General features: G+C 41.8%; 5 protein-coding genes across 5 annotated transcripts; 2 read left to right on the top strand and 3 right to left on the bottom strand.

Moving 5' to 3' along the window:
* Positions 1–4,007: 4,007 nt before the first annotated feature.
* On the bottom strand, positions 4,008–4,951 carry Bfra_003282 (putative short-chain dehydrogenase reductase family protein; the record flags this gene model as incomplete). The annotated part of the gene is made up of 4 exons (XM_037333692.1): positions 4,008–4,180; positions 4,344–4,626; positions 4,740–4,864; positions 4,918–4,951. The coding sequence occupies 4 exons, from the start codon at positions 4,949–4,951 to the stop codon at positions 4,008–4,010; spliced, it is 615 nt and encodes a 204-aa protein (XP_037193779.1).
* A 1,775-nt stretch (positions 4,952–6,726) lies between these two features.
* Positions 6,727–7,178, top strand: Bfra_003283 (putative polyketide synthase protein; the record flags this gene model as incomplete). Its single annotated transcript, XM_037333693.1, has 2 exons — positions 6,727–6,825; positions 6,915–7,178. The coding sequence occupies 2 exons, from the start codon at positions 6,727–6,729 to the stop codon at positions 7,176–7,178; spliced, it is 363 nt and encodes a 120-aa protein (XP_037193780.1).
* A 55-nt stretch (positions 7,179–7,233) lies between these two features.
* On the top strand, positions 7,234–7,902 carry Bfra_003284 (putative polyketide synthase protein; the record flags this gene model as incomplete). The annotated part of the gene is made up of 1 exon (XM_037333694.1): positions 7,234–7,902. One exon carries the CDS (start codon positions 7,234–7,236, stop codon positions 7,900–7,902), a length of 669 nt encoding a protein of 222 aa, XP_037193781.1.
* A 600-nt stretch (positions 7,903–8,502) lies between these two features.
* Bfra_003285sa (putative endopolygalacturonase 2 protein) lies at positions 8,503–9,784 on the bottom strand (the record flags this gene model as incomplete). The annotated part of the gene is made up of 4 exons (XM_037333695.1): positions 8,503–8,961; positions 9,013–9,430; positions 9,479–9,657; positions 9,716–9,784. 4 exons carry the CDS (start codon positions 9,782–9,784, stop codon positions 8,503–8,505), a joined length of 1,125 nt encoding a protein of 374 aa, XP_037193782.1.
* Positions 9,785–15,552: 5,768 nt separating this feature from the next.
* On the bottom strand, positions 15,553–18,036 carry Bfra_003286 (uncharacterized protein; the record flags this gene model as incomplete). The annotated part of the gene is made up of 3 exons (XM_037333696.1): positions 15,553–15,660; positions 15,710–17,558; positions 17,612–18,036. The coding sequence occupies 3 exons, from the start codon at positions 18,034–18,036 to the stop codon at positions 15,553–15,555; spliced, it is 2,382 nt and encodes a 793-aa protein (XP_037193783.1).
* Positions 18,037–18,400: the final 364 nt, after the last annotated feature.

Genomic DNA, 18,400 nt, shown 5'->3' on the forward strand with positions numbered 1-18,400 from the left:
ATATTTTTACTGTCACAAAGTTCCGATCATACTGTCATTCTTCTGGAAATCTTTTCCAAATTGGACAGCAGATTCTCCTTTGCATTGAATATCTACAGTTGAACTCGCACTCCAAGCCTGGACTGTTTGGACTGGAGGTCTTGGTAGTCTCAGAAACGACAAAGTAATCGTCACTCAATGATCACCATGTTTCTAGCCTCGCTTTACGTCGCTTGCTTGTAAATGCAAGAAAAAATTAAGTTGGCAAAAGACCTCTCTCTTATATACGCCATTTCTTATACCATAGGAAACTACCTTAACGGTAACATGACCCACTAGAAACACAACTGCATTACTTCCTTAATATAAAAGCACCAGCATCTATCCAGAGAAGAGTCTTTTGTGTTCAAATAAGAGTATGGTAACAGGGGACGTTCATGGCGAGCTGATTCCAAGATTTATTTGTGACTTTTTGAAGCAGAAAAAGATGGAAATCGAAGCACTCATTCAATGACAGAGAAAGACCAATTAGTCTAACGAGTTCCGAGGATAAAATCTTAATAGACATTCTTATTTTTGTCGTTCCATGACCAGAGCGATAGCTATCGTTTGATTCCATTAATCATTATCGAAACAAGGGAACCTATGAGTTCTCCGACGGCAATAAGAATTATAGACGGAAATTTTGCTTCCAAAGCCATGTTTCACGGTAGTCACAATTGCGCAGATGCCACGACTTGAATCCACATACTTTCTGTCGACCTTCAAGCATACTCTTTTTGCAATTAGAATTTGATTTGATCAACTGAGATGTATATATAGCACTCTATGCGCTAAAAAGCACAATCATGTGCTATGTCGCTTACCAGGCCAATAGCCGTTTCTCTTGGATGTGGGAAAGGAAAGCATTTTCCTGTTTTTTATAAGTGAATCTTTTAGTCTTCTAGTTACTTCAGGGGAAGAGGTCTTATGATTGAACATGTGATTGAAGAACATACTAGTGAACGGCTTAGATGTTGAAGGTTTTGGGATTGGAAATCGCCAACTAGACATCTGATAGCTCTTCAAGAGACCGAAGTAAAACGAGTTTGTGATCTCAAGCAACAGTCAAGAGGGAAACTCCTGCTCTGATCCATCGGTCAACGCCAATAATCTTCCAAACAATCAAAGGGCTTCGCAGCAGTCTACCAGAAGAACCAGTCCGTGTACGAGTGGATCTCTCTTGGAATTTGATATTACTGCCCCTCTTGACCCTCATACCCAAACGGAACTATAACTCATGGGAAAAAAGTGACAGAGATGGAGACCGCACTAAGGTTTTTGGTAGTTTCGAGATAGATAGAGGTACAACAAAAGCTCGCCGTCGACTATAATTCTTGTTGCCTCCCCGCCGTCATTTCATTCTTACACACGTAAGGGCTAAGTCTCCAACTCTAATGATAACCAAAACAGCTCAGCGACAACCAGAAAGACTTTTTGGTGGTAATGCTAACAAATATAAACATTAACTCGACTTTTCTCCTGCTTCTTAATCATTTGTATGATTGTCACCATATTCTTCTCTTAATCGCAACTAGAGTCTCATCTTTGATCTAGGTCACAAATAATTTGGAGGTTGAGGCAAAGTCTATTTAGCTTTTCCTTTTGATACACTTATATCTACAAAGAAAAGTTTGAGGTCGAGGTTATTCTGCAGGCCCCCAAGGCTATTGGCACAAAAAGGTGTGTTAGAGAGTGAATTTCGTGTACTAGTAGAAATGGGGTTTCTCGTCATAAGATCTCTAAAAATCAATCCAGGCGCCGCTCATGCCTACGGAAAATAGGCCATTAGACCTCCTCAAGTATCTATATTCCATGTCGCTCCCAGAACTAAGTCTACAGGGCTTATGCAATCTAAAGAAAAAAAGTTTCAAGATCACATGAAGAAATCTTCGTATTTCCCACATGAGGCTTGAGTGTATAATCCAGTTCCTGATGACGAATGAATGGATATGAAAGCAGTGAAACGACAGCACCGTTAGACAAAAAAATGGCAATAGATGGAAACCCGTGTTATGAGATGAGACGAGCTTCCCAATGATAGCTAAGAAGCTGGGGGAGCCGCATTGTAAGATTGTTGGAAAAGTCATGTGTATAACCGTCCTTAGCTTTCTATGCTCAATCTTCACACTCAACTAGCTCATCTCCTTTGGGAAGCGCCTGGCTGGTCAGAGGTAACAGTGGCGAAATTTTCTGACCAGCATATGAATTCAAAAATAATTTATACTTCAGCTTATCCTTTCATCAAATACGATACATCTACACTCAATACCGTTATTTATAACCCGATTGTCGAGACTGGAAGGCTCCAACCTCATGTGGTCATGCGGGAAAGACATGTCTGCTGATTCACTCGTCCAAGAGAGAGTGGCTGATTTCCTGGATGTACTAATAAAACGGATTCAAAAGAACCCGCACTAGCCGTTCATAGTTAGTGATTACACCATTTCCGAAGCCCCGCAAAGTTCTTGGCAACAACGCATGTGGCTATCCTCGCTAAACAGACGAGGAGGATCCACTTACCCCTCATTTTCTTCACTGCGACAACAATGGATCTTACTGTGTTTTACTTTTACACCATGGGAGGTTATATTCTCACGAAGAGCCCTGATCAGTTTTCTTTTGACAGAGAGTATGGTATTGAAGCTACACGACTTTGCTTATGGGAAAGCGAGATTTGATGAAAGTGGTTGATTTTGGCGCACAGGGTATCTTCAAGGAAAATACAGGTTGCGAATATATCATGGTTGTGATCAAAGAAATATGCATTAATGTTAGCACCTGAATTATTCTTGATGAGCTTGTAAGAGGGTAAGCGACAATAAAAACAGAAAAATTATGCGATGAGATCGTAAGTGATAAGATAAGACAGTGTAGATGACAACACACACCACACTATATCATTCGTTATTTACTATTTAAAAAGAAAAAAATCTCCTCAAGACATTCCCTTCATTTTAGTTATGAAAATGAAGACTAGGAATCGTAGCCATGCAACAGTTCCCAACGGAAAAAACAACCAGCTAACTCGGAGGGGCGAGAACTTGGCCTCAAAGTGTGTTGTGTCGAGGATTTGATAGAACATCTTCTGTATTTGATCACGAGACTCGTTCACTTTGGGGTGAATATCAAATACACGTAAAGAACAACAGTCCCTATTTTGAGAAAGATAATGATATTATTCTCGACTTGACTATCGAGATATCTTTAGAATTCGTAAAGACTCGACAGACTATAAATAAGCACCCGACACCCAATGTTCAATCCCCAATATACCGTGAGACTCAAGCACAATGCTGGATATAGAGTCTCCTCGTCGCTTCAAAACGAAGACCATAGGCTCTGTGGTAAATCCCTCTTTTCTGTTTGAATTTCCCTGAAAAAACTTCCACAATAGTATGACTAGTCAAATACAAACACAAAAAGTGTAAAAAAAAACAATGGCAACAACTCGCGCTCACACTCCTTACAATTTTCGACGAAAAGAAAACCGCGATCGGCGGTGTAAAATTCCGATTTTTTCTTCTCTTTCGCAGTCTGAATGATAATTTCGGTAACTATACCGAACGTCTAGACTTTAAGAACCAGTGTAGAACACGCAGTCCAGAGTCTTGAATTTGGAGATCTTGATATTTTGGCTGAGAGAAAAATCGTGCGATAATCTCCAAAGAAGTAACTTTACGAATATGAAGATAAAGTTTAGCAGTGACTTCAGGGTAAGAAAGATAGAAATGGAAAGTATAGAGGTGAAAAAGAGTGGAAAGTAGTTGAGTGAATAACAGAGGAAGTTGTACTTGAATAGAGTGATGGACATATCCTAGATTTTGACGTCAAAATTCAGTCCAGGTATCATGAAATTAAGATATCGTGTGTTGATTCATAGCCATAATCAAGCAATTAACATAGCAGCAATTTGAATTATCTCCCTTACCTAATCTCCCAACGTTAAGCAATTGCAATTCCCAGACTCTCATGTTCCGTTCGATCTCTCAAATATGACCCGTAACTGTCATACCAGCATCAACAATAAATTCTGATTCATTGACGTAACTAGCAGAAGGACTGCACATAGAAACTGCAACATTCGCCAATTCTTCTGCCCTAGCCGCTCTTCCTGCCGGTGAAGCTTTTTGAATAACTGCTTCGAGTCCCTTCCATCGACCTATACTACGTTGAAGTTTGTACCCACTTTGGGCAGAGTGCATTCATGCGGATTTGGTATTTCGCGTTATCGAGCGCTTGGTTTATGTTAGTTGCGAAATCTCGAGAACGGGGCTCTATTCAGATGGCCAAATATGGTAGATATATAAAAAAAGTAAACATACCGGCAACTTTAACAATTCGCATCATCGCGTGCTTGGATGCAACATGTGCCATCATTCCCAGCGCCGCAATATACGAAAACGCACTTGCGATATGCACAATAGATCCTCGACCCAGACTGCGTTCGTCGCCATGGTGACTCTTAGTCGTGAGAGGTTCTTGTGTTGACATGGCTTTAGTTATTGCTCGTGTGATAAGCATTGTTCCACGGGTATTGACTGAAAGAATTTGGTCGAAATTGGCGATATCAACGTCAGAGGTCGGCTTAAGAGAGGGAGCTCCTAGCTAGAATACGGTTAGAAAGCTGCATTCGAGTAAAAAGAATGTTGTTACAGGATAATTCTGGACAGGAAACAAGATCAATAGAGATAAGAAAATACAGAGAGATCTCGACTCACGCCAGCACTATGAACAACATAATCAATCCTTCCGGATTTATCCACCATCCAACCAACCATCGACTGAACACTATTTGCATCGGCAACATCAACTTGAATGACCCGATCATCGTTTCTTACAATTGCTGGTTATTAGTAGATACAGTCGCAACCGGTACGCTCTTTCTCCCCACCACACATGACTTCATCGAAGGCTCCGTTTCCTGTCCCATTGCTCCAGGTCAGTGAAGATCTCTCACCTCTTCTCTCTCGCATCTCCTGTTTCGTCCCCCCCAGCTCAATCTCCACAGGTTTATCTGGCCTCGTTGCACCCCGCACACAAACCTTCCAATACGCAAACGAATCTCCCAAAGCAAGCTGTACTAAAGACCTCCTTGATCTTCAAGACTACATTTCCGAATTCGGTCTATATGATGGCATCATTGCTTTCTCGAGTGGTGTCTCCGTAGCCGCCACGTTAATCTTTCATCAACAAATCCTCCGTAAACATCAAGAGAACGTGAAATTCAATTTGAAATGTGCAATTTTCTTCTCCGGTGATATACCGATGCATCCGACCGCGTTGTTCGAGCGAGAAGAGTTTGTAATTTTACAGCCTGACATACATGGAGAGATTATAGATCTACCTACGGCGCATATTTGGGGCTGCAATGATCAGTCGTATCTCAGATTTGGCCCCGTTCTGACAGATTTGTCTAAAAGAGATCTTAGATAGATGTTCACACACGAAGGAGGCCATGAGATTCCAGGGCCAGATAACAAGACCGCCATTCCTCTGGCGAAATGACGGCAGCGCGGGTAACTCTCAAGGTCCCCATAATAAAACACATGAACTAAGAAATCAAGTTTCAGTTACGCGTGTGTTGGTCTGTCTTTCGAATCTGCATGCAAAGTGGCTTTTTTAGGAGCAGGTGGCTAAGGAAATTCGACAAAATTGTGAACAACATCCTCGGGCGATGATATCCATCAGCCTTGCACAATTCGAAGTTCAGCCACATATAACGAAAATACTGGGCCTTTCCAACTCCATGAACCTCACTATAGCATTTGTTAATAGCCCCTGCAATGTGGCCGTCTCAGGATTGGAAAGCGATATTGATTTGCTTCAACAACAACTGAATACTGATGGGATATTTGGGCACAAATTGAAAACTGGCTCCGCTTATCATTCCCCTCAAATGAACGATGTGGCAGATGAATACTCTCACCTACTACAAACCTTGGTGATAGGTCAAACTCCCCTATCGCCTATCATTATGATATCTTCGGTCACAGGTAAACGTATCGCCGACTTGGAGAGCCTCATCCAAGCTCAATATTGGGTCAGAAATATGGTGAGTAAATTTAACTTTTCGAAGGCTTATTATGATCTTGTGGCTACAGCAACATCATCTGCCAGGAGGAAACTGGGTGTAAGAAACTGCAGTTTTGAAGTTTGCGATTTTCTGGAAATCGGGCTACATCCTGCACTACAACGCTGCGTCAAGGATATTTCCGACAGATTAAGTCCCAAATCAGGACTGAGATACCACTCTACCTCATCGTGTAACACTTCCAGCACTATCCTCGTGAAAGAATTGGCTGGTCGCTCGAGTTCCTTAGGCTACAAGATCAATTTTGATTTTGTGAAAGAGCCTCAAAGTTCTTGTAATTTCCAATAAAAGCTGTTGATCGACTTGCCAGAATATCCTTTTGATCACTCTCGTTCGTATTGGCATAGATTTTTACCTCAATTCATTGTCTGGAGACGCGTTGATCGCAACTTGGGAGTTGACTGTGCCCTATGGAAGACTTATTGAGCTCGGTACGCTTGATAGATACACCAATACCAAGTTACCTATGCCATCTTTTGTAAATAATATCACATACACCGCGATCTCCATCGATTCTATTAATATTGAGAGACCAAAAAATTCGAAAGACAATGCTTAATGTCACCGACTATTTTCATAGAGGAATATTTCATTCTTTCAAACCTTTTCACTTAATGTCTACCGGGAATCTTAAAGAGGTCATGAGACTATTGCAGAGCGGTAAAACATCTGGAAAGATAGCCTTAAGCGTCGATGGAGCAGATATAATCCCTGTAAGTTTTCAAATTATTTGCATGGCTTGACTTCCCATTTATTTAATAACTCTTGATAACAGGCAACTATTCAACCGCAAGCACTGTAGAATTTTGACTCAAAGTCTTCATCCATAATAGAAGGTGGCTTGGGTGGTTTGGATAGAAGTGCAGCGTTGTGGATGGCTGATAAAGGAGCAAAATATCTCATTCTTTTATCAAGGTCTGGGCCTGCGACAAATGCTACTATCTCTTGGCTAATCAAGCTACGTGCTATGGTAATTTCTATCGAAGCACCCAACTGCGGCATTACATCTTTTGATCAACTAAGAAAAGCTATCTCGCAGTGCTCTAAAGCCTTTCCTCCCGGCTAAGGATGCTTGCAAGCTACGATGGTTTTAAAGGTAACTGGATCTGATATTCCAAAAAATGACATGTATTGAGAAGTACTGGGATTTCCTATTTGAGAAGATGAGTTTCGAAGAATGGTCGGCAGCAACATCTCCAAAAGTCCAGGGCACACGGAATCTCCATAGAGCTCTACCGGATAACCTCGATTTCTTTATACTTCTTTCTTCTATCGCTGGCGTGTTTGGATCAATAGGCCAATCCAACTACGCCGCCGGAACCATATTCCAAGATGCATTTTGTCTTTACAAGAACAGCAAGGGTCAAAAAGCAGTATCTCTCAGATTGGGTATTGTGAGCGATATAGGCATCATTAGCGAGAATCCCGAAGTACTCAAAAACGGAGACTTTGTAAGAGAAATCGCATCAGTCAAAGAAGAAGAATTTATTGCACTTCTTGATAACTACTGCAATTCTGATAATCCGCTACAGTTACCAGCATCAGGGGGTGCTCTACCCATTATCGGTCTCTTAGCGCCATCACAATTCACCGCTCAGGGGGTAGATATACTATCCTGGGCTCAAACACCCACTTTCAGTCCCCTTGCATATATTGGCGAAGACGATACTCTTTCAACCGATACCCAATCTGCTAAAGGGAGCTTCAAATCTCAACTGCAAGCTGCAGAATCCGCAAATGAAGTAAAGGAAGTGGAATTGACTTCGCATAATTCACGGCCTCTTCATTAGATCTACATTAACGTTCCCGAATAAAAATGACATTATTGCGACTTTTTTTTACCAAATTTGGCATAGCTTGAATTGGGAATGCGACTTTGTAGTGAAAGACTTGTAGCAACGACGAGAGAATCGATTATTGATCAAGATGACAGAGAAAGTAATCTTCAGCTCATAGACACAATATTCAAATTCTGTCTTGTCAGAATTGCATCGGTTACAGAGGTATTAGTCTTCCTTGACTGACTTTGAAAAAGTAAATGTGCCCCCCAACCACTAGCTCATAAAATCCCAACTCGAAGAAAAGTTATAGTGGTGATCACCTTAAGCGAGCGTTGGGAAGATGTCAGCGAACAATCACGAATACATTGTACAGAATAAACGGAAATGAATCTAGGTAAAAGTATATGTCTAAACTATAGAGCCCATTGACTCTTATGGTTATATGCCCAATTTTTTGCCACCATCTACAACAGAATTCTTATAACAAACCACCAAAGTGTTCCTCCAAAAGCCTTCAACTCATTATCCCCCTTTTAGTTACCCCATGATTATCAACGATGATTAGCTGCCATGACTTCTTTCGTTGAGTAGTTCAAGAAAGCCTCGAGCTTAGCAAGAAGCTCCTGAAGGAATACCGGCACAAGCCTTCTTGGTAGTTCCACCTGTAACAGCAACCTTATTCCATGTCCAGCCTGAACAGTTTGCACAAAGAATATAAATATTCTGGCCACCAGTAACAGTACCGTGAACATTGCTTACAGTTAATCCAGTGATTGGAACCTTGCCAGTTGGTGTTCCAGTAGGGCTGCCATTTTCATAGTCCTGTTGAACATCAACACCAACGCCGGTGATGCCGACGAGAGTGATGTCCTGGAAAGTGACGCCGGAGACAGTACCTGTGGCACCGCTGACAGTCTTAACTCGAACGCCATTGGTTGATTTTTGAACGGTAGAAGAGAGGAATCGCACATCCTTGACATCGTTGGCTCCAGTGCCGGATCGTCCACCGACGGAACCAACAGAGAGACCATGGCCACCAGAGCAGTTTCCACCGGTGAAAGTGATGTTCTATTATTGATCAGAAAAATTCACTGATGTTGGGGAATGGGATAAACTTACAGTGCCAGAGTTAACAGCAACACAATCATCTTGGTTCTTTACAATTGCTCCGGAAATGTAAATGTTTTGACTCAAATTGATGTCAAAAGCATCAGTATTGTGACCAAGGTCGTTGGCATCTCCAGCAGAGTTATCAATGTTAATATTGACAAGCGACAATCCGACAGATTGACTAATAGAAATGCACTGAACGGGTGCATTGAGGAAATTCAAACCAGTAATACTGGAAGATCCAGTCAATTTGTGAGCGTAGAAGAACTTTGGCTTAACTTTGCCTTTTCCGGCAGAAACATTAGAGCCAAGTCCATCCCACCATCTGGCTCCGCCACCGTCAAGCTTATTTCCGGATGCACCGGTGACAACAATATCTTGTCCGGAGATGGAAACAAGAGGGCCTTCCCACTCAGAGTAGCCAAAGCTGCAATATTGTTAGAATGATCCCATGCATACAAAGGAAATAACTCACGTGGTAGTTCCTTGGAAGATAACTTTTGTACCGGTTTTGAGGCCAGTCAAATCAAGAGTGGTTCCAGCTGGAACCACAATACCGTTCAAGATGATAGTAGTGCAGCTGGTCTTTGAGGCTTGAGCAGTAGCGGCGGTGGTAAACGTACAATCAGCACGCGCATCGAGAGCTGCTGGGGCCTATAAAATGAACTGTTAGTACTTTGCGCGTAGTAATAGTAGAATTGGGTGATCTCACAGAACCTGGAGCTGCAGAAACTAAAGCAGTGCTGGCCAAAAAGGCAATGAGGCTTGTGAGATAAACCATTTTGAAGGAACAAAATGAGTGTAATTGTTCGGAGTATGTGAGAAAGAGTGTGCTGATGGATGATTAGATGAGTGTGTGATGAAAGAGTAATGAAGGAGAACACGCCTCCTACTTATACAAAAACTTGAGCTCCGATATACAGAGGTATTTCGCATCTGCGGGTGGTCTTCGTTGATGAATTTCTATTGGCAATGACCAGGTTACGTGATCGCAGATCTAATGATGTTCTCCCAACGCTGCGAAATTCCTCATTACGTTTGCCAAGCTTAACAGGTACGAGATCTTTTACGGAAGATAGGCAATGCTATCCCAAATATCCTATCAGATCCCAAGCAAGATTTCCACTCACGAGAATGAGGACAATGCAATATGTTTAACTTCCGTATAACTTCATTGGTTTCTTAAAAAGTATGAAAGTCAAAAGGAAGTCAATAGGGGAAACATTTGAAGGGTAATCCCAAATTCTCGGCCAGTTTCCAGCTCTTGGTGTTTGTTTGTACTCCATAACAATGCATGTGTGATTGATGGAAGAACTTCCATTAAGTTTTCATGTTACGTTAGTTGTGGAAGTTGGCTCGGCAGTGTAGAACGATGTAATTTATGAACGACGCTTCTGCATAGTATCGAAAGTTTTACAGTTTCAAGTTGCACTCGTTGAGTATAGCTCATTATCAATGCCTCGCGAGCTATGAGAATCAGGGCTTAGCGTCGTTTCTCCACACAGAAGAACCAAACTACTTCTCGACTAGATGACGGAGGGTTCCCGAAAATATGAATGATTCTAGACCTTTGTTCCAGAATAAGCATTCAATCAATCAATTTTGTCCATTTCGGTAGTCGCCATCCCATGTTATTCGCCGGCATTATGATGTCTCATTTTAACAAAGCTTGATTATATTTTGACTTCTGAGCTCATCCAGGTTATCCCTGTCAGCCTTGTTCCCTTAGGGGTACGAACCAAATTTAGCCGAGTCTTTATACTTTTTGTCCTGTAAAATGGAGGCTCCGCATAAGGCGTTAGAAGAATGCCGAGCTTTAGCTCTCAAATCAAGCTTTGAACCCCTATATGCTGCGCTGCTACAAATCTTGGCCACTTCATGCCTGCAGAAATCTAGACCGCCTAATGGCACGTACCAGCCTTCACTACTTATCAAAGTATGCATCTTCATAATTCCTGACAATACGAGTAACCTTAGATTTAACCTTAAGTCAAAACCTCTGTTGCGATGATCAGGTATCTCAGCTCCCCCATTCTTCCCTTGGTACAAACCAAAACCCTGCCTGGCGGAGCTGAAAGTATAAGGGACCGATGTTTATTGTCGTGTTTTAAAGTTCAAATTAAATAGGGCTCTCCAGGAGATGATGGCACGTCCCCCTCGAAATCATGTCAAATATTTTCATCCCATTCTTCAGACGACCTCATGCTTTCAAATCGATACACAAATTCATGCCAATAGTCAAAAGCTCTTTGGCAATCGCTTTTCGTATAGAACAAAAGAGTTTTACATTAATCGATATCTTGATTAATGGCCCGAACTTTCGCTCTCGTACAGATTGCTTGAATCACATTTTATAAGGTTTCACGATTTTTTAGCTTGGGACTTAACCCCACATCGTCTCTATGTAAGGTCTTTACCCCTGATCCTCGCAAGATCTTATGTCAAATCATGCAACATTATGATGGGGTTTAACAACTTCTCCGGACATTCTCGATGTTGACAATTTCCAGGGTAAGTGCCGAGCGAGGGTGTTTAATTTATTTCCGGACTTTCCAAAGATTCCATAGTGGAAGCTCCGAAGTGTTTGGTAATTCATACTACAACTTGCTGGACACTCCCCAGACCACAGTACTTCCTGTAATTTATACAAGAATTGGGCGAAAGAGGTAAAGACCGGCACAAGTGAATAGAGAGTGAAAAATGATCTACAGCGGTACCAGACTGTGAAAGTATCTCTTCCTTTTGTGAATTTCTGGGTTAATATCATTACATTGATCGGTTCGTCGTTCTATGCAAGCAAATTCATGCATCCTCCAAATTCACTGTGTCCTCCCGTATCAATGGTCAGGGTCTTGCTACTTAAACTTCGTCATCAAGCAACAGACACATAACTTTCATTGTTCATAATACTCTCAAAGACGGTACTTTACGTGATCGCGGGTTTCTTGAGCCTCTAAGACTTTCAAGGACAACATATGTTGTGTTCAGCCAAAGTCCTCTGATTTCCATCTCAGTAGCAAAGAGAAAACAACGAGAAGAACATGATAGCAACAGTAACAATCACCTTGTGATATCAATACCAAGAATATCGAACGTATCGAACTTCCATGACAGCCGGTTCTCATACAAATAATGAAGACAATGTTTCCGGTATGATAGTTGTGCGCTCGACTTCGCCACGATATAACACCTCTATTCCCACACTTTCGTCTACAAATTGCCACTCCAAGTAACATCCTTAAAAGCAAGCATTATAGCGACGATAAAAGCCCTCCTGTTTCCATTCGCAACATTGTGAGGACATTAAACGATATCATGGCTGTGAGATTTACTAGAAGAAGTAAGGAAGGCCTGAGGTCTCTCAACTTTAGATCACAATTTGTAAAACTCGCTAAATTATACCTCTACACTCCATTGTGATATAGTCACTAGAAGCTCTGATCCATGTATTCATTTATCTCATTCTCTGTCCCTTTCTATCGAGAAACCGTATTACATTGAGTTCTGAATAATATGAATCTCGATCTCTTTCGAGTGATGTGCTTATTAATCATTCGAACCAATCATGGATCGAGAGGTTATTTATCTCCCCGAGAACCTTTGGGTGCTTATATCTCCAATTCAACGCCAAAAAGACCGTCGATATTATGTAATCACCGTGGGTCTGAAGATGAGATGAGAATATCTGTCACCAGACTCAACCCCCTTGATAACGCCATATTTGTAGCCACAGCGTGATCTCTTTGCCTCGAGTTCCGACATTTAACCATATTGGTTTGCACAATTCACCAGTTCCCATATCTTACAAGTTACAGGTTATGGTTTTAGCACTACCTGGCTAGGTACCACGTGGGTACACACTTTGATTTTTGTTCAATCTTCGCTAAAGTCCTAAATTACCATCGGGGAGGCTCTATCATAGCTGTACAAACCGCCCATACCCTATTGTAAGTCATCAAATCGACGGCAATCTGTAAAACTGGCATCAGGGAGCAGTCATGTAGTACGACTACCGCTCATCAACAACGTCAAATAACCCATATTCAAGGAAGCCCCACTAGAGGGAAAACTCTCATTCTTTTTGTCTGGATCTCCTTGAGATTCTCTACTCAAAGGCGCGCGTGGAATTTGAATCATTCCCGAGTTCTTTCTGAAAGATAAAGGTGATTATAGCAGTAATGAGTATCGTAAAACACATGTGAAATAACATTGATAGTAACGATGTGTTTCAAGGATAGTAAGACCAGTAATTGCAACTCACAACAAGCATCTACGAAAATTTGATGAAACCAAGTCTATGAAAGGAGCTTCAAGAGGGACCTTTCAATCAACCTTTCGGCAACTACCCTTTTTTTTCTTCTAAGAAGAAAAAGTAACATACCGATGGCAAAATCTTCCTGCATCTTTTTTTCTATCAGGCAAGCCGATGTTTGATACTTTGAAACTCAGCAGAGCTGACGCTCTTTAAATGGGCAAACAGGAAGATATCTTGATCGCTTTCCAGCTTTTCATCAACATCCAACCTCCAATCTTCAGATTGAGAACACACTACCTAGCCCGAGCTACTATCTATCCACCAATTCCTCCCGCATGCTCCCCCGATACCCAATTCGCCCTCGCATAACTTTGGCCGTTGCAAGGAAAATGACAATCCTTCATTACTATATGAAACCCCTTTCCCATCCGATCCATTCCATTCTCATCCATCCAGTAAAGATAGAAGAATAAAGTAAGATCCAAGGGAATCCAAGGAGAACAAACGTTTGCTCAAGCGCATCACCGCAAGAGATGTGTCACTCATGAAAGTACCAGGTCTGAGTCTAGGGCTTCGGATTTTTTCCCATGGTAGTCTGCATCTGGTACAGTAAATTCGCAAAAAGTATGAGATGAGAATAACAATAGCATTAACACCAATAATCAAAACATCACGTTATATATTGTCACACCTGCTCATCAATCTGCTGAGACCGCACTTTTCTGGACCATAAATCTCCAAGACCCCATGGTCTGAACGAAAAGCTCACAACCCAAATTTGCTATCGAATTCTACCAGCAAATCTATTCTGTATCCTGAGAGTGTGTTGAAGAGAATTCAGGATTTCTCATAGTCATACAATATATGTACCGTATACCACAAGCAGAAAAGGAGATGGTCGGTTGAACGACTCGGCAAGGCGACTGGCCTAGTCACTTGAATTCCCGCTCAACAATTATCCATCTTCACTGTCATCAATTTCCCAAACCAAAAAGAATTTGCCCGACTACACCCGACATGAAATTTCATCCCCAACTGCACTGACTCACCCAGCTCGTCTAATTCCACTGCCTCAATCCAAGTAAGCTATACCTACCTATCCTATCTCTTCTCCGTTGCTATGCACTCTTATTATCTTTCCAATCATCAAGAAATTTAAAGCTCTGAAAGAAAATCCCATCCTGTCCCAAAGTCATCGACAACAACAACAACAGCCAGAGTTACGCAAGAATGAAAATCAATACCCCCAGAACGATAAAATCAACAAATCAGAATAAAACCCATCGCTCTAACCTACCGAGAGGGAATCGAGAATTTCAGCAATCACACTCCAAATCCACAATCACAATCACAACCCACCTTCTCGCCAAACTCTCCAAATTCAAACATCAATACCGAGATTCATCAATGGGTATCTCGTAGTATTTATATTCCAGAACCCCCCTGGATGTCCGGCTATAGATTCACTCATCCTTCCTCCTTTTTTCATCCACCACTCACCATCCTCCTATCTCTCACTTTCATTCTTCCATTCACTCGCTCCTATTCTTTCCCCCCTTTTTTTTCACTTCCTAAAACTCCCAGCTTACACTCCCTCTCCTCAGCACATACAAACCCTTACCCCTCGTCGCTATATTCCTCTCTCCCCCAGAAAACTAAATGCCCACCAACCCATCCCCAAAAAGTTAAAATCCACCCAAACACTCTATCTGTACTATCTACACCAGCATAGACCAAAATCCAGCATCTATCCATATACATCTCAGCATCACCAAGAAAAAAACCCCCAAAAGATTCTACATTCCAACAAAACACTATAGAGCTCAAACACCTATCTAAAATATCCTCGCCAAATCCCCAAATCTTTAAATATATGACTTGTAGCTCTCTACTTAGGTCGAGGCGAAGGTGCCGATTCATGCTATCGAAATATTATTGTAGTCTTCGCTGTAGCATTGGCACAAAAGAAATATGTCCCCTAAGAATCACCGGCCACCCATTCATTCATTCAATTTCGCCAGGATACCATCAAAACAAGTCGATTTGAAGAACAATCAGCACTGTAATCTAAATATCGCAAATTCGTATCTCATATCATTATCTAGCAATTCCAGCCAAGCAAATAATTCCATCTTTTTTATATCGCGTACTAGTCTTCTGCCCATTGTCTAACCCCTCAATATATCCGGTTTTAGTAGCAATTGTAGCAGGCAAATTCCCATCTGTGTGCACCTGCTCCCAACTCCTAACTTTCCTCCAAACCAAAACCAATGCATATCTATAGCCATTAACCATCAAGGAAAATCATACTTAGTAGCATAACCAGACTTCGTATTCTCTGTATTCTTAACGGGATGAAGCAGAAGTGGGGGAAGACACGGCCTGCCATGTATTTTCTCCCACTGTGTACGTTAGCAACTGTGCGCGAACCAAGCCAGGATTGTATCATACCTCAACCCCACCAATTCCATGATCCTCCCATCCCATCCAATTATTATACAACCTACCTGGTGGAATAGCCCTATAATACCATGTAATCCCAAGAAACCTTTTCTCTTTACCCCAACCGTATGGACTGTCTGACGAAATGCCACTTTCACCCTTCGGTCCAGGGTTGAACCATTTATTTAAACTCGTCCCATTCCAAGCTCTGTCAAAGAATATTGGAAGTGGTGCATATACTGCTTTTAATCCATGAAGTAGAGCGACTGTCTGAGGTGTCATTTCGCTACTAACATGATTACCTTTGAGGTTCTCGGTATGCATAGCATCCAGTAGCTTCTTGCTACACAATGAATGGGTGATAATAGTTGTGCGACGAGGAGTATCATTACGTCCATTGAATCCCCAGACATCGTTCCTTCCAACCCACCCGGTGCCGTTTGGATTAAACATTGGTGCAACAGATATATAGTCTGCCACTTCGCCAACGCCCCATTCATAATTATCTTGTGCTGGGTCTGAAACAGGCGGAAGCGGACCGGTAGGAATGACATTTGCAACTTTTGGTGGAGCCCATATCGTATCTTTACCCGATAGAATTTCAACTGACTTACGGAACTGAGCATTGTAGGAGCCATGTATCGAAGGGATATAATATCGTTCATTTCGTTCCCATAAATATTTTCTTGGTTGGTCCATTCCAAATTTTGTGAGTTTCTCGAGAAGATCATAATGATTGCCAGTATATCGAGTGTCCATTTCCCAATTCCAATAAAAGTCAAACTGTGGATAATCAAGTGCAAAGATCTGGACGGGGAGCCATTGAGATTGATGTACGTTGGTAATCTTTTTCGGAATAAGTGGGTAGAATCCCTGTACGTAAGCTTCATTCCAAAGCACCGCGATATCATGGAATTCTTTGGGGACATTCTTCTGAAGAGCTTCGATGTAGTCTGCGTCGTTCTCTATAGCAATGGTACTGTTTCTGATATGCACGAGCAAGAAAATCTCATACTCCCCTCCAGATTTCAACGCTAGCTCTGTAATAAGCGAACGAACATTCTGCTTGTCATTGTCGTTCCACTTCTTTCCAGAGTATGATCGAAGCATAATCGCTGTACGTGGTTTGAAGGGCTCTTTGGCATCAATTGCGGCTTTGGCTGCCTTTGCTAGGTGTGCCTTAACGAGATGATATTTCTGCTTAATCTCCTCATCCTGGTTTCGATTAATGATAGTGCCAAGTACTCTCTTCTTGGTGTTGGTTTCTTTTGCCTTCGAGTCATTCCATGCCGAAGATATATTTTTAGCAGGAATCATTATTTCTTCATTAAGTGGTTCGGGGATCTCGGAAATCAGGTACCGGTTCGTGTTCTTTGCAACACATTGGCTTTGAAGCGATCCCCAATTAGTATCATCCCATTGTATGTTTTTAGGCACTTCGCGTTTATGCCGAGTTGTCCCAGCGATTGAACCAGTACTAATTGGGACCACGAAACCATCCGCGTATCCGTATAAGCCAAGCCTAGTTTCCCTCTCGAAGCACAAATTACTGTCGATATCAAAAAGCGAGAATGATCCCATCTGTGGTTGTTCGAAATTTTTTGAATGTCCTGAGAACGCCAAGATATTTTGGATTGGTCCATCTACTCCATCACATGGCACATAAGATCCTTTATTCTTTGACTTCCAAACTTCACTATTATAGTCGGGATATGGGTTGTACTCAAGTGGTTTCGATTTGGCATACGATTTCCAGACATCAATCTCTTTGAGAACTGATAGGTGAGATTCAGTATGCGAACCCACACCTATGACTCCATCCAGGGTGTTTCCATAAATTTGACCGGCACTTGGTTCCCTGACAAAGATATTCAGCAAACAGACAGTCGAAGAGAGCTATTACAAACTTACTGTCCAAGTATCGCGTTCTCTTTCACGAACTCATCCTGACTGATTGACATTGCAGTGGAAGTTGAGGTTTGTGAAGAGGACGTCGCTGTTATCGTGGTGGCCTCGGGATTTTGCATTGACAAATGAATGGTAACTCTGCTGCTCACAATCGTAGGTTCGATGAGGGTCGGCGGATCAATTGGAGCTTTTGGTGGAGCTTGGAACAAGCCCTCTTGGGGCTTTGTGACTTCAATTACCAGAGGATCGATGATTTGAATGGTAGGAACTTGTTCAAAACCTGATCCTTTCACAATTTCCGTAGTCACTGTACCTTGATATTGTTCAACCACATGGCTTACAATCTTTCCGTGGTTTCTTATCAACGTCCAAAGAATGAAGAGAGCCCCAATGGCAGAGAAGAGACTACTTCTATACCGGAGAAGCATTTTATGTAATGAAAGGAATAGGTTTTAGATGATTGACTGAAGAAATTATGAGAAATGAATGAATGAATGAATGTGAAGATGAAAAGAAAGATCAAAACCTCATCTCTGATTTGAATAGGAAATCAGTGGAAGTGAAATGAAGAGAACATTTCATTTTTCTTCCGTTTGCTCCAAGTACCAAATATACTTCACTTGGTAGTAGATACTTACTAGCTACCTAGTAAAAGTATCCTTCAAAGGGAAGGAACTCCTCTCCTCTCGTGAGAATATGAGCACGTGACCTTCAATTGATGGTCGGTGCATAATCTGATCAGAACCACCCTCCCGCTCGCTCCGTCAACTATAATCTCTTTCCTTCCTTCCT

This window comes from Botrytis fragariae (genome assembly GCF_013461495.1).
Source record: "Botrytis fragariae strain BVB16 chromosome Unknown tig00000045, whole genome shotgun sequence".
Lineage (NCBI taxonomy): Eukaryota > Fungi > Ascomycota > Leotiomycetes > Helotiales > Sclerotiniaceae > Botrytis > Botrytis fragariae.